This window comes from Rhodamnia argentea, chromosome 5, assembly GCF_020921035.1.
Source record: "Rhodamnia argentea isolate NSW1041297 chromosome 5, ASM2092103v1, whole genome shotgun sequence".
NCBI lineage: Eukaryota > Viridiplantae > Streptophyta > Magnoliopsida > Myrtales > Myrtaceae > Rhodamnia > Rhodamnia argentea.
In genome coordinates, this window is record NC_063154.1 from 1736419 (window position 1) to 1751811 (window position 15393).

General features: G+C 40.4%; 2 protein-coding genes across 4 annotated transcripts; both read left to right on the top strand.

Moving 5' to 3' along the window:
- The first annotated feature begins 4396 nt into the window (after window positions 1-4396).
- On the top strand, window positions 4397-8495 carry LOC115743728 (protein NETWORKED 4B). Of its 3 annotated transcripts, none has more exons than XM_030678653.2 (3): window positions 4397-4528; window positions 6098-6197; window positions 6759-8495. In XM_030678653.2, the coding sequence occupies exons 2-3, from the start codon at window positions 6104-6106 to the stop codon at window positions 8330-8332; spliced, it is 1668 nt and encodes a 555-aa protein (XP_030534513.1). In that variant the 5' UTR covers window positions 4397-4528; window positions 6098-6103; the 3' UTR covers window positions 8333-8495. The 3 variants fall into 3 exon arrangements, with proteins under 3 accessions (XP_030534513.1, XP_048134402.1, XP_048134403.1); XM_048278445.1 differs by having other exon boundaries at window positions 4513-4528; window positions 6070-6197; XM_048278446.1 differs by lacking the exon at window positions 4397-4528 and adding an exon at window positions 4535-4819 and having other exon boundaries at window positions 6096-6197.
- Window positions 8496-9659: 1164 nt separating this feature from the next.
- LOC115743824 lies at window positions 9660-15126 on the top strand. Its single transcript, XM_048278964.1, has 6 exons — window positions 9660-10615; window positions 12254-12421; window positions 12503-14122; window positions 14237-14305; window positions 14405-14551; window positions 15020-15126. The coding sequence occupies exons 2-6, from the start codon at window positions 12301-12303 to the stop codon at window positions 15124-15126; spliced, it is 2064 nt and encodes a 687-aa protein (XP_048134921.1). The 5' UTR covers window positions 9660-10615; window positions 12254-12300.
- The last annotated feature ends 267 nt before the right edge of the window (window positions 15127-15393 follow it).

Below are 15393 nucleotides of genomic sequence, written 5' to 3' on the forward strand. Positions count from 1 at the left end.
CAAAAATCGAAATAGATTAATCATGTCAACTTGTGTCTAGCAAAAAAGAAAAAAATTTAATAAAGTATCGTACATACCTTACACGGGATATATATCGGAAATGTTCCTACAATCATGCCAGTATGAAGTACGATAAAATGATATACATAAGATTAGAGGTGGATCCCGCCATGTTCACTAAATATTTTTTTGCTATCCATAATACTTACGGTTGAGATTGTATTGTTATATTGTTACACTATCGATTTCTCAAAATCCCTATTAAGAAATGGAGATCTGTCCTCAAATCCAGCAGCAAGTTGTTTGTATTTTTCTTCGTAAGTTAAGATGTATTAATTCAATAAAGAGTTTGTCGGGGGTTGCAAATTTTAATTTTTCCTTTTTTTTTACTCTTTCTGTTTGTTTCTACGTTTGGAATTGCAGGCTGAAGCTCTATCCATGCCATTCTATTTTAAATAGATAATTAGTCCATTGCGTAAATAATCTCTTGTTTATGTTTTTATTAAAACCTTTTGACCAGAGAAGAATGAGATCCTTTTTTCTTGCCAATATCATCAGTGAGGTTGACAAATTTTTTATCAGTAATTCTAATAAATTAAGTAATTCTTTTGGAGCTCCGTGTTTTAATAAGTTCATCGTAATTCATAGTCACTAATAACGATCCGTCGTTAAACAAGAATAATTCGATAGAGATACTATATTCAGTAGCATAAATTCAAAGGTAACATGAATGAATCGGAAATGAAATAACGGTATGAGTAATTATTTTGGTAAAAAATGTATACAAGTTTGAGAAAATTTCTTGACCCATAATTGGGTGCTCCATCGTGATCAATGAACTAATTATTACTGCATTCGCAATTCGGGTTTAAATGAAAAAATCGAAAATCGCGAGAAAAAAAGAAGGAGAAATTAAAAGGGCAAAAGCTCCACGTGGGTTGCAAGGAAACAGTCATTCTGTTTTGGCTTTTGGCATGTCTTTCATCGTATCGCATCGTATGTACGAAAAAGCGGTGAAAAGTCAGACAGCTGGCTCTGATGACGTCATTGTCTGTAAAAAGCATGACCAGGACCACGGCCAGCCTAGCACTTGACAATTTACTTTGGTTTCATTCCAATTGGATTCAGCTGGCACCCTTCACAATATATATATTAATTTTCGTCTCTATCACTTCTCTTTACCATACTGAATTTTTTCGTTTTTCTCGAAACAAGTTTGTAGAGTATACCGCCTAAAGGTCCGTTTTGACGCATTTTTATGCGGATTAAACCGTTCAATTTTTAATTTATCGATCAAGTCCATCAACTGACATAACTTTTTCAATCGAGTATTCTTACAAACCGTCCTATTACAGAGACGTAATCTTGTCAATTAAGTGCTCTTGCAACCCTACTTGAAAATCAAATAATTAGATCCGACTCGTCCCATTACAGAGTTGGCAATAATGTGGCGTAGAAGGAACTTTCACGGTGGATTACCAATTAATGCAGAGGAATGAAAATTTGAAGTTTCGGATCAACAAGAGTCCTAGCACTCCCGGTGTCCTTCTCAAAACGAGAAGATGGATTCGCGACACGTAGTTACAATCTGATAAAAGGCACCTAGGTCGATCGAGTGATTGACTAGACCAATTCCATTCTGACCTCCCGCCTAAAAAATTCAACCGTCCCTATCTCATAATTCACAGCAAATTCAAAGGATGCAAGCTTTATTCGTAATGATTGGGCTGGCTGCCGATAGAGATTGAGATTTTCGACTCCTGCGAATGCAATTTGGCAGGGGGGACGAGTCAGAAATATTTCCATTTGACTATCGTGGACAGACTTTGATTGGAAGGGAGTTAAATAAGCGAGCCAAATTTGAACAGAGGGCTTGGACTGTCCAGTGAGGTTTCATGTGCGGTGGCGTTGACTTTGACTTTGGAGATTTCCGAACCAATTAGAATCCACCGATAGAGCCCAACGTCGCGAAATCGAACATTGAGTGCCGCGCTAGCTTAAGAAGTGGTGTACCGCCGCCGCCGGCCCACGGTCAACATTGCCCGACGGATGATGGAATGCTTCCATTTCCCAATCTCGTTCTACGGGGAACTATTTTCTAAAAATTATTTTACGATTTTTCGATATTTGGACGATAGATAACTGATCGATCTAAAAAAAAATGTTTTGCATTGACTGAGGAGAAACTATTTTCGAAAAATTATTTTACGACTTTTTTGGTTTTTAGACGGTAGATAACTGATCGATCTATGAAAAAATATTTTGCATTGACCGAAAAACAACAAGCTTAAATTTGGAAAAAATGAATTCCCCTTCTAGCAAGAAGAAAATGACTTTTGCCAAAGGCTTTATTTGTTTTGCAAAAAAATGAACAATCTGAAAAATATTTCCACAAAAATTTAATCGTTCATATCACTCAAAATAACAAGTCAATGAAAAAGTTTTCATTATCGACCACAATTTATGTCTAAGCGATTTCATGGACGATAAAATTAATTTCTTAAGTGATACAAGCGATCGATTTTAGGAAACCATTTTTTAAATTGTTCATTTTTTGCGAAAGAGACGGAGCCTAAATCACCAAACAAATGAAAACTAACCGTTTTTCTAAATGTAATTTTCACGGGATATATTTTCTTTTATTGTGAAATTTTTATCAAAACAATTGCACTCTAAAACACCTTAGGAGATATCACCCTAAAATCAATTGATCGTATTTCTCAAAGTATTTAGTCGATGGAAATATTTCATTGTCGGCAACAAATTACGTCTAAATATTTTCACGTACGATAAAACTAATTTCTTTTAATTTATTTATTTAAGAAACTCTTTTTTTCCAAATTGTTCATTTCTCTACGAAGCAAATCGAACCTTAGATCATCAAACAAATGAAAACTAACCATTTTACTCTAAAATATATATTTTTTAACCGTGAAGTTTTTGGAGAAACAAACACACTCCAGGTCACCTCAGCAAATACGGGTTTTTCCCCTTCGTAAAATTAAAGACAAATTCTGTCATCCGAGGAGTAATTCTCGACCTGTTTTTTTTTCTCTGATTGAAGCTAAGCCAAGAACAAACGCATTCTGGACAATTTTTTGGGGGTCATCTTATCCTTGCAAGTTACAGACTCTCTTGTGCGTCCAAACGTTAGCGGGATTGCTATTGGAAATTGAAGTTCCACTTGCCACAAAAGGCATAAGATTCGTGCATCACGAGCCTTTAAAATTATTGAATTTGGTGGGCCGTTAAATGTTTGGATTGGCTAATTCGTGATGTGAGGTTGTCTGTCTCTAGGACTTTCTGTGGATTGGTGGGGTCGAAAAGGAGCCTAGTGTTTCTAGACATGACTAAGTGATCCTACGCATCACCTTAACGAGCTCGAGTTGATTTGGAAGCCGGGAGTCACGGGGCAGTACTGGTGTCAGATCCTAACATTGGACGAAATTCAAACCGGTTATTGTTGACAATAGCCCTCGAAAGATTGATTGAGGGCACTGCATAGGAAAACTTTTAATTTCTACTGCATCGATTCGCGTTCTGAAAGAGAGATTAGTGCATTGAAAAGATCACTGTGTTTTCTTATATAGCCTGGCCCGATTGGGATAGGGTCGTGTTTGCTCGACTTGATTTTTCTTGTCTTATGGATTCCGAGGAAATGAAGGGGGATTTCGGAACGTGTTGAAGGAAGTTAATAAGCACGCGAAGATCGACACTCCCGAAAGAGTTATTTTTTGCGTCCCTAAGTTTTTGACGGAGTTAAATTATCGAGCCGATCGGAGGCCGCAAGATCAAAGGACACAACGTTATGAATAAGTAATTGAATAAACAGGGTCATGACATTACTACGAATTCATTTGGATAAAGTTTTGAATGCGTAAAAAATGTCATTAATGCAAAAATTGCCATTGATGCGTCTTGCCCTCTATGTGATTTTAGCAAACGGAAGGGCAAAGGCGGTTGATATGGCATTCGAGTGATTATTGCATTGTTATAAAGCCATAGTATCTTTTGATTCGGAGATCGTACAACTCAAAAAAGAAAATGATCTCTCTAGCGGGACAACGTGGCAGTATCATGGTGGAATGCTGGACATAAGATCAAAGGTGGATCTCGCCACAGTTGATATATATTTTTTATCATTCGTAACACTTGCGGTTGAGATTCTACCACCGTCTTCCCAAATTTCAAAAAGAAATATTGTTGGATGAATACACGTGTCAGCTAATCAAGAGTCTTGACTCAAGACTAGTAGCTGGATATTTTTCTTGGGTCAAATATATCTGGGAATTCAAAATTTGGAATTTAAGAGGGAAAAGATGGTGGAGGGGTATTTTGGGGAAATGGGGGAAAAATAATTCGGACCCAAAAAGGCGGGCTAACAAGAAGGTCCCGCCCAAATTCGGGCGTCTTTCCCTCGCACGCCTCTTTCTCTTTGTCTCCACATACTCTCTCTCTGTCTGGTTCCTCTCTCTCTCTCTGCGTGTTCCATCAGTTCAATTCCGCCTTCAATTCGAGTTCTCAGAAGGTAAGTGAACTCGGGCTCTCCTAAAAAACGCCGCTTGTGCTCCTGTTTGCAGCTTTTGCCTCGTAGATCTATAACGCTAGGCGCTGCATTTGTTGCCTGCTCGAATCATGGCCTCTTTGCCTCAACTCGCCTTCGGGATCTCGTTCTGCGGCAGGCTGTGCGTTCTCTTTTTCCAAAAAAAAATTGAGATCATTGATGACGGTTGTCTATGCCCTTCATTCGGTACTAGAATGCGCGTCTTTGTACTGCGCGCGCGATACGGAGAAGTTGGCCGAGTGAAATGCTGTGTGTAGGGGAGCGTTTCTTTGTGCGCGCGTGCTTTGCCCTTTGCCTTTGTCTGGACAGGATAATTGAGCTGGGTGTCCTTACTTTGGGTAAAACAGAACCACTTTGGGAGATAGAGAAGTTGACATACTTGAAGGTTACTGCTAACCGTAGTGTACTACTTATTTTCTTTTACATGAATGTCTTGCATAAAAAACGCGGGGGTTGGGTGGAGATGGATCTGTTGTCTGTTTTAGCCATAGTTTGACTCTTCCTAAGTTTTCTGTGGGCATGTTGTGCATGTGGAATGCCTACCTCTAATTTGCCAGCTCAAGCATGACTCATATAGAGGTTGCTTTTGTCATAAAGGAAAAGGAGTTGTTTAGCCAACCTTCGCCGCAATAGTCCCAACAAAAGCCCATAATCTTCATCAAGAAGGGCATTGAATGTATGTAAAATGGTCGTATTGTGTGAATGATTTCATTGGAAATTTCTAAAATTAATTGCCATTGGCCTGTTCCCCACAATATTTCAAGTACCGCATTACCAATTTAGATGGTAATTGGTGGTTCTAACCTTTTCACAGTTCTTGCAGTTTCCAGTGTTTGTAAGTTTTTCCTAGTATGAAAAGTTTACTTTTGTGGCATCAAAAAGTATGGTGATATGAAGGACAAAAATAGCGGTGGAAATATTACTCAGCTATCCCTTTTTGGATTTCTTATTTGCTTTTTTTAACACTAAAATATGGTGTCTATATGTTAGCTGTTCTTGATGACTGCTAGCATGCATCTGCAGCAAGATCTATGCTTTTTGCATTAGTTAATTAAGTGATGAACTAGTGACATATACCTAAACCATGTCAGATAACAGCTGATTAAATCTGTGAATGCCACATTACAGAAGCTATAAACCACCAAATTTAAAACCTATGAAATGGCGTTCATCATCTGCACAATTATTGTTAGTTTCTGATTACGAAAGTGGCAAAGGTAAAAACAATGTTCCCACTAGCTGATTACTGGAGTACCTCCTTGCTTTAAATCACTTCAATTTGAGTGATCGCTTTTTTCTGCTTTATTGCTTTAGCTTACTTGTTTTGGTGATATTTTCGTATTATTCGTCTATAGATATCAAGGATGGCTAGGTGTTGTTCCTTTTAAAATGATCTATCTTACATCATGATTTTTCTTTCAATATTTCCTGATAGTAAAGGTAAATCCATTAAGGGAGAAACCTTGAGATTTCATGTTCTTGAAGTATTGCTCATGTTGTCATAGGCATCATTATACTATTTGATGTCACCAGGTTGATATGGAGAGAACAGGCTCAGATAAGCTGCAATCAAGTTGGTTGGATACACACTTTAGTTCTTTGAAGTCCCCATGGCTTTCAGAAAATCTTCAGTGTAAGCGTCCAAGATCAAGTAGCTCCTTGTTTACTATTCACTGTAGATCCTTAATTATCATATACCTTCTTTTCCCATTAGAGAAAAGATTTATGTTTAACTCAGCAACCTTTATTAATAGAGATGTATCTCCCTTCACAGTTCACTTTCTCCAAACTGGTAATTTTTTTTTCTTTCTTTTGATTATTGAAAGTCAATTGCATTGATGTAGCACCACGAGGATCAAATCTTTAGGCTTCACATGCATAGCATCCTAAGCAGCACACCTAAGAGAAAAATTGCATTGCACAATCCCGAAGCAAATACTAGCAAAATAAATGAGGAACATATTGCAATAGGGAAGCATAACATCCTACTTAAAATAAAATAAAAAAACTTTAAAATCCTCGTACTAATTAAATCCGAAAAGATATAAGACTGCGAGCGACTCTTATTTGATTTGTGAAGTCCATCTTTGCCAAAACTTGGTGGAAATGTCAATATTTGAAAAATACATGCTTGCACAATTTTGTTGGCTGGATCATGCATCGTGACAGTATGGACAAATTTTGTGGCCCACAGATATGAACCACAATTTCAAAGAAATTATGAAACTCATAGATGAAGGCAGTGGTTCGGCTAATGGGGTTGATATATATGATCCAAAAAGGCCCCAGCTGATTGCTCTAGTTGAGGAAATTTACAAAGTGTATCATGCATTAGCCAAACACTGTGATCAGTTGGAGTCGGAGAGGCATAATCCAGAACCTCTGAGATCCGGATTGGGACAGGGCTCTCCCCAATTGACTCCTGGTACAGGTGCATCTTTTAGCTCTGGTGATGGCAGCATTGACATCTCAAAGGAACATTACGAGTCATCTTCGTTTTCCTCGGACTCTGAATCAGAATCTATCAACTGCTCTGAGAGTACCTACTGCAGCAAGGTTACACAGATGAATGGCATCGGACAGCAACAGGAGAACGGTGAGCTCAGTACGGATATTGTAAGGAAAATAAAAGCACACGCAAGCTACAAGGAACTGGTTGCTAGAAACATCCGTTATGAGGAAGAGCTAAGTCTTTTGAACCAAAAGCTCCAGCAATCAGAAAATGAAATAGCCAGATTGAATAGTGCCCTGGAGAAGGGCCAAACAGTTGCTGGTCATTTGCAGGTTAAGCTTCAAGCTGCCCACGACGAGATCAGAGCCAGAGATGCCAGCATTGAAGATTTAAATGTTCGAGCTTTGCAACTGGAGAACTGGATTGCTGAACTTCAAAATCGTATTTCAGACTCCAGCCAAAAGGCTGAAATGTTGATGAAAGAGCTTGAAGTAGCTCAAGGAAAGATTCAGAAATCAAATGAAGATACGGCATTGCTAACGGCTGAGTATGACTCTGAGAGAAGGCAGGTGTTGGAACTGCAGGAATTGGTTTCTGGGTACAAATCTGATGTTTCTGATCGTGATCTTGTGATCATGGATTTAAGAGCTGCACTATCTGAGTCGCACCAAAAGTTGTTCACTGAGAAAGAACAATTGCTGTTACAAATAGCTACTTGCAAAGAAAGCCAACAAAGATTTGAGGCAGGATTAAAGGAGTGGGAATGTAGGGGCAAATTGTTGGAAGAGAATTTGAGGCTTCGTGAAAATGAAATGAATGCAATGAAAGAAGTGCATGATACTGAAAAGAATGATATGCAAGTCGATATCCGTCACTTGAAGGAATCACTTGCTAGTAAAGATAGCCGAGTGGAAGAGTTGAACATAGACCTTGACGGACTCAAACTGAAATATGACATGCTGGTGGCAGAGAGAGATGGGTTGGTTGCTCAGATTCAAAACTTGTACGCTGAGGCAACCGCTAAGAATGATCAGATGCAGCAAATGGAGAAGCACATGTGCAATTTGCAAAAGGAACAAAAGGAACTGATCTTGGGTTCTGCGCGGGCACAGAAGCTTGTGGGGGAATTGCAATCGAGAATGGAGCAGCTAGAGAATGAGGTGAATAGTCAGAAAGTAGTGATATCGGATGGAGCTGAGAAGAAAAGGGAGGCCATACGGCAGCTTTGCTTTTCATTGGAGCATTACAGGAGCGGATATCAGGAACTTCGTCAAGCTTTTCTTGGACACAAACGACGTGCGGTCCAAGCCTCATAAGTTGATTTGCTTCGCATATGCCTTAATATCATTTTAGTTTCCCGTGAAATTACAAGGTCCCTGGTATGATCTGTGTATGTTGTATTCTTTTGGTGACAATCCGTAGTTTGAACTTGAAGTCGTCTTTCTCTGTGGAAAAGTGCTAAAGCTTTGATTTTTATCATATGAAGTCCAGTAGGCCATTCATGGGCTGGTTTTTTTTTTAGTAGTTGGGCTGCCAAAGTTGGGGCAGCTAATGAAATTTGCAGCATTATTTCGAGAGACCTCAAAATCCTAGGTAGGTTTTTTTTTCAGGTCGAAAAATAAAATCCTGGTTAAGCTGAGCATTGAGGAAACGCAACATGCGGAGGATCTGGTCATGAGTCATCATTACAGAAGTATCACATGAGCCCATGCTAATGCTGTCCAATGTTAGTGTCCCTCCAGGGCATTGAGTACATAGGAAGACGTGAATCATACACTATCTACTGTATTTGTTTTTTTTTTTTTGAACATTGGAGGACAACCTGGCATCAATATGCAATTTGTATGATTGTCTCTCATTTCCTCAAGATGATATGGTTTTGAGTGCCCTGTCCATCCGAGTCCATCTTGGGGCTTGGCGTCCTTCGTTTCCCTTCTGTGATTTCATCGCACCGTTGCCCCATTTCACCTTCTAAAGACGTTCAATCCAAAACCAGACTATGACTTCTTTTAAGTACAAATGTTCTCTATCCGATCTAACACGCAGAAACATGGACTCAGTTTTTGACAATATGAATCCTGAGCCTTCACTTTGAGAGTCCTCTACACGGCAAGGAGCCAGGGTCAAAGTTCTTGAGCTCAGGACGGAATAAAATAAGATCGTGTCGGCTTTCATTGCTTTGAGCATCAAAGGAAAGAAACACTAGAATGCGTGTGGAGGGGGACTTACTCATGTCCAATCAATACAAAAGATAGTTTAGAAAAATTTAATAAAAATTGGGTTACTCATAACTCATAAGTTGTCTTGATGAAGAGTGGACCGAGTAAAACTGTTCTGGACATAATTTGGTGAGTTTGACTTCAAAAGGTGATGGTCTGAAGCACTCGATAGCTTGTGTGAAACCTTGTTTAGTCGCTCCAGAAAGGAGCAAAGTCAAAGTCTTGCTCTTCACACAGTCTCGCTTCGAAGAAACTTCACTGGAAGCTATCCGTAAATCCCGCGGCAGTTGGTCTCAGTGGGAAGTTTCAAGATTGACTAGGTCTTGTTAGATGTCTTCCTCTGAATTATGAATAAATTAAGCTGGTTTGAGAAAGGGAATCTCAGGTGGGTAGAGAGTCAATTGGTGTCTGGACTCAAGAACATTTGTTTGAATAAAGTCCTTGTATGCCTTTTCTTGATTTCAGATTTGAGTTGGTCCAGTTGGGGTTGGTGAAATCTCCTCGAGCATCATTTGACCTGTACATGTTTCCTCGGTGTGGGGGCAATTCGATTCTTCAGCACTTGACACATAACCTACAGAATAATTCACTTATTTTCTAACATAAGCCCATGTTATGTTTTGTGGACCGTTATCTTTTTGCTCAAAGACATACAGAGATGCAAGTGAATGGCTAACTGCAAATTCCTCTTCCATACTAAGATGTTTTTTCCAACAAAAGTTTCATCTTTTATGCTCAATGACATACATATGATGTGGATTCCTGCACATTAACTTATAAATTTCTTTTCACCCGTTAGTCCACTACCGGCCCTTCACGGTAACGCAAGTGTTACGTCATCAAGAACCAGTCAACAAATGTAGGATTCATGAAAATAGAGCGACGAGATGCGAGATCCACAAGCTTTGAGATTTATAAGAAAGGACACGAGTTCACGAGAATCCTGTCGTGGGTTTGCAGCTTAATACGTCAAGGCAGTTAATCAAGCCGTTAATGGACTGGTGATTTGTCTGCAAGAAAACCGTTCAAGAGGAAGATGAACAGTGAGAGACCAGTCAAAGGTAAGCAGTGACCCGTCGGTCGTCACCCCAGTTTGGCTTTAAATAGTCGGGTTGCTCGCTTTACTGCCCCTGACAGACAACCCGTCAGGCCTCGCCTCACTCCAGTTTACATCCTCCTTCTAGAGAGAGAGAGAGAGCTTTCCTGACTGAAAAAGCTCGAAAACTACGGAGGCTCGGCACTCTTTATTCCCTTGAAAGCAAGAACGAGGACGAAGCATCTGCAAAAGAAGAGGAGGGGAGAATGTCATAATGAACACCGAGCAAAGTCATAAACTTCTCAAGCAAAGAAAGAAGATACTTCCTTTATCATCTTCCCAAGGTTAGTCGTTCTTCACCCCCCAACAAAAAAGAAAATTAAAGATAAAGATGCATGAAGTGGACATGAAAAATAGAAGGTTATATGTTTCTTTTCGAATTCGGGTATCAACAGAATTTTCCTTGGGCCATTTCTACGTGCGGTAGAACAATAGTTCTGTCTCATGCACTTCTTGTCTTGCGGAGTTTGTGGTGTTCCATCCAAGCCGGTTGGGTCTTCTAGCTCCATCTAGATTTGTGCATTAACTCGATCTCATTTTGTATTTGTCTCGGAATCACGGGTTGACATGACATTTTCTTCTTCATTTTGCTGTTTTTTTTTTTTTTTTTTTTTTGTAAAGTACTTCATTTTGCTGTTGTTCTCTTCAATCCCGATAAATGTTCGGTCATAATTTGTAGATGATCCTTGCTTTTCATAATGTCAGTTCTATGCACGCAGTGACTTTCTGTCGATTCGGTTGCTTTGAAAACTGAACAACTGTCTGGAGTGGCCGTTTCTTCTATTTTCCTCTTTTCCCCGAGTGTTTGTTTCAAAATGAGGTCCCAAGGTAATGGATTGAAATGTATCCATTTCATTGTATTTGTGTTGGCTTGAGAGTTTGATTTGTCTGCCTTGATTTTCCTGTTTAATAAGCAGATTTTTAGAAAATTTCTTCTCTGCTTTGAAACTGCTGTGGCTTGAATTGTCAGTAATAGCCAATTTTTTGGTCACATATCTCTCTTTATGCAGTTAGCATCATATTAGAGGCTGCAAATTGCAATTGTAGAACGTCTGTTTCAAGTCATCTCTGTTCTGTTCTTATTTTCCTGGGCCTTTTTGTTGGCATCCTTTATCAATTCTAGCAGGTACTCTTACAAATGTTGGATTTTAGGGGAGAGAAGGAAAAATAACTGAATCATTGGCCATAATGTGGTCATTTTGGCACGTTGCAATATCCAAATTTGTTGTTGGGAAATGCATAATGTAATTGCAGAGCGAGATGACTGTGCAGAAGGGGTAAGGATTCTATTATTCCAAGCCCGCTGTGGAGTGATTCAACCCATGCAAGCATAACTGCTAACAGTGCAACGGTATTGTCAATGTGTTCTGTGACATGCCACACCAGATTCATATCAAGTTTTTGATAGACTGGTGACAATGGCAATAGGAATGATACAGATTGGAGTTCAATCCTAGATGAGAATAATCCTCTAACATGATGTCTTCTGTAAATTAATTCTGGCATTTTCATGGGTTCTTGTTTGGTTCCAGAAAAATATTAGCAGTAGTTTTCAGAAGAAGCAAACTGTGAGCTAGACGGACTTTTGCCATGGTGTGAGAGTGGAATTGTTTCTAACAATGACATTGTCTCGATTGTCTTGATCCTTCCTAATCACAAGGGCACCATATATCAGCTTAACTGTTATCACCCCCACAGCTCGTATGCATATCTAGGAATGGCTCTGCACATCATGAATCCATAAATTTGATGGACTTTCGTTTTCTTGTTCTAGTGATGGGAACATCTTGTTTTTTGTGCCATACAATTTCAACTCGCTCTTTAATGGCCACGCTCATCTGTTGTCTAGTTAAGGGTTAACACCATGATGCCAATCCTAGTAGAATCTCACTTTTCTCTTCTTTTGCTTTCCGTCGTGCTAGGAAAATATCAATTTTTGGGTTAATCTAGCCAGTTTGTTGGGAGAAACATGACCACTGGAATGACTCGTAAAGTTCGGCTAGTCAAGTGCCCAAAATGTCGGCAGCTTCTTCCAGAGCCGCTAGATATTTCTGTGTACCAATGTGGTGGATGCAGCGCTGTCCTTCGAGGTAAATTACCTGATCACTTTGGTGACTGTGTTTGATAATTTGGTTTAGCATTTAAACCTAATTGTTTTTCCATGCAAGCAGCAAAAAGTCGCAGAAATGAAGCTGGGAGTGCAGTATCGGAACTCCTCGAAGCAGCTGATGCTCAGAAGAATAAACCTGTATCGACTTCAGTGGAAAACGGTTCAAAAGAATCAGGACATGGAACAGTTCTTCCTTGCTCGACTCTCCGTATGCCTGATCAGAGCAATGTGGACAACCGTTGCATGTCTGACAATAGCAATGCTGAACCTGACCAGCCTCGGGAGTCGTTCTCATCCAACGGACCTAAAAATGACCGAAGCAGGCAAGATGTATCTGGTGAGTGCAATGAAGAAGGACATGGAGGATCAAGGGATGTTCGGTCTTCGATTGAGCTTGCTTCTCTTGATATTGGACAGACTTTGCTTGTCGAGACTCCAGGGCCAAATTTAAACGTAAGTGGAGAGAGCTCAATATCTGATGAACTGCCAGAGCAACCTGATAAGAGCATTTCACATGACATCGTAAATCTGAGGGATACTCCAATCTCTGCAAGTGGAAAATATGGTCACCCAAGCTCGATGCTGAGAGGTGAACCTGGAGAAGTACCTATCTCCACATCAGCCATAGGATTGAATGATCATGTTTACCAATCTCCTACTCATGTTGAGAATCAATGCATTAGTGGGTATGCTCATTGTACAAAAGAAGCAAATTTTGCCATTTCTGAAGAACAGGTCACTAGGAAAAAGTTCCTGGAGAATCACAAGACAGACCCTGATTTTAGAATGAAGTGTCCCCTAAAGAAAGAAGCGAATTTTGCCGTTTCTGAAGAACAGGTCGCTAGGCAGAAGTTCCTGGAGAATCACAAGACGGACCCTGATTTTAGAACGAAGCATCCCCTAAGGAAAGCAGCGAATTTTGTCATTTCTGAAGAACGGGAAGCTACGCAGAAGTTCCTGGAGAATCACAAGACGTATCCTAATTCTAGGACGAAGCATCCCCTAAGGAGTTCTAAGTCATTTTACCATAATTCAGATGGAGGGACTGACCCAATTCGAATTAGCAGGCAGGATCGAGGTGAAACAATGAGACCTGCAAGACATGGTCTTCCTGCTCTGTGCCGAACTAGAACAAAATCAGAGGGATTAGAGCCCAGCAGAGCACCAAACTTTCTGAGGGATCACCGTACTTATGACTATGGGGCTCCCCTGAGCAAGGTGCACAAATATCTGGTTCGCAGCTCAAGCTGTCATGTACCAGAGAAGCCTGAGTTCCCTTCTCAGGATGAGATGGAACTGTTGAGGAAGGTTCTTGAACTGGAGGATCAACTAAAGAGAACATACAATCTCCATGGAATGAGAAATGAAAGAGTGTCCCAGCAGTATAGTTATTTGGGGAAACATTTCTCATCGAAAACCATGGAAAACAGTAGAAAATCTGACTACTCCTATACCGGTCTCTCCCCGCATGACAGGCATTACTCTGTACACTTGCCTCCACTCGCCAATCGTGATAAAGGACTCTATAGAGTTCGCTCAAGCCGCAGCATGTGTAGTCAATATGCCTCCTCTCCATTGAGCTCCAGGCAGTACGCAGTCCCCATGTGTGATCGCGAAATCAAGTTTAAGCATTCAAGAAAGGAGCGTCAATCTTCCAAGAGACACTTCCGGCCTATCGCAGGTGGGGCCCCGTTTATACTTTGTTACCATTGCTCGGTACTGCTGCTGGTACCTGCGGATTTTGTCCTTTCAAGAAGAAGATGTCATCGGCTAAGGTGTGGTTCTTGCTCGACGGTGTTGGAGTTCTCGATCCAGAAAGGAACACACCTAATTCGGTATACACCACATGCAATGGATCGAGAAGGTAATCCTGCTTCATCGGCACAGTCGTGTGTCCTCTCACGAGTTAAAGGGCACTACGGAAAGGTTTGTTCTCATGTTTCTTCTTTTGAAACTTCTGCAGAGAGTATGTGTGCAATGCCCTCAGAGACCGAGGAAGTTCCTGGCAAAACCAGTTCAGCACTTCATCAGCTAATGGGCTACTCTTCAGTTAGTCAGCTGATGACAGGATCAAGGCCGTCAGCCAGCAGGGCGAGCCCTTCCACCCTGAGTAAATCCTAAGCTAAATGCAGTTTCTCAAAATGCAGTTTCTTGGCAGGCATTTATGACTTTTTAGAAAGTACGGAGTGTTTGTCACCTGTTATGTCATCTCCTCAAGTGGGGTTTATATGAGAATGTGAGAGATGCCAGCTGACTAGCTGAGGTCACTACATGCTCTTTGTCCTTCTGGTTATGAGATTGGGGTCCGTCAATATTGCAAATTTATTGGACGTCGTGCATCATATTGGTCTGTAACACGGCGTTCAACAGGTACTTCTCCATATTCAAGTTACTAGCAGGACTTCATTCTTGAAGGTTGAAGCATTCCTCTTCTCAGGAGTGCAGATGCTGATGTATTTAGTAGTCTCGTGTGATTCAAAGAAGCGATAGAAACACGAATTTTATGTTCACGACGACGCATTTGAATTATGCACCAGTGAGAGGGCTTCGTCTTCTCTATTCTTTGTATTTCTTTCAGAGTACTGGCCCGGAGTTGATGGATTTTCTCTTCTGAGAATACTTTCTTTGGCTCAAGCCCCTGTATTTTCCGTGCTAGTTGAAAAGGATTCTTATGCTGGCATATGAATGAATCTGGGAGGATACTAGCTTTCTCGATCTCATGCATGCATCAAGAGGGTTCTGTCTGATCACAGCTACACCACTCCAGTGGTGCATTCTCAAGATCATAAATAAACGATTTGATCGATTGATCATGCCCTTGATCCAACAGAAGAGAAATTAAAAGCATACATACAATCCGTACCCGGTAGGATGAGCCAAGGAATGCTAAAAACTCAGTTGCAGATCAGGCAACTGGCTTCCCATCATGGAAAATAACCACGTCCAGCCATT

Coding starts and splice junctions, on each gene's coding strand:
- LOC115743728 (XM_030678653.2), top strand. CDS start 6,104: ATGGAGAGAACAGGCTCAGATAAGCTGCAATCAAGTTGGTTGGATACA. Junction 6,198..6,758: donor GCTTTCAGAAAATCTTCAGT/GTAAGCGTCCAA, acceptor TGTGGCCCACAG/ATATGAACCACAATTTCAAA.
- LOC115743824 (XM_048278964.1), top strand. CDS start 12,301: ATGACCACTGGAATGACTCGTAAAGTTCGGCTAGTCAAGTGCCCAAAA. Junction 12,422..12,502: donor ATGCAGCGCTGTCCTTCGAG/GTAAATTACCTG, acceptor CCATGCAAGCAG/CAAAAAGTCGCAGAAATGAA. Junction 14,123..14,236: donor ACACTTCCGGCCTATCGCAG/GTGGGGCCCCGT, acceptor CTTGCTCGACGG/TGTTGGAGTTCTCGATCCAG.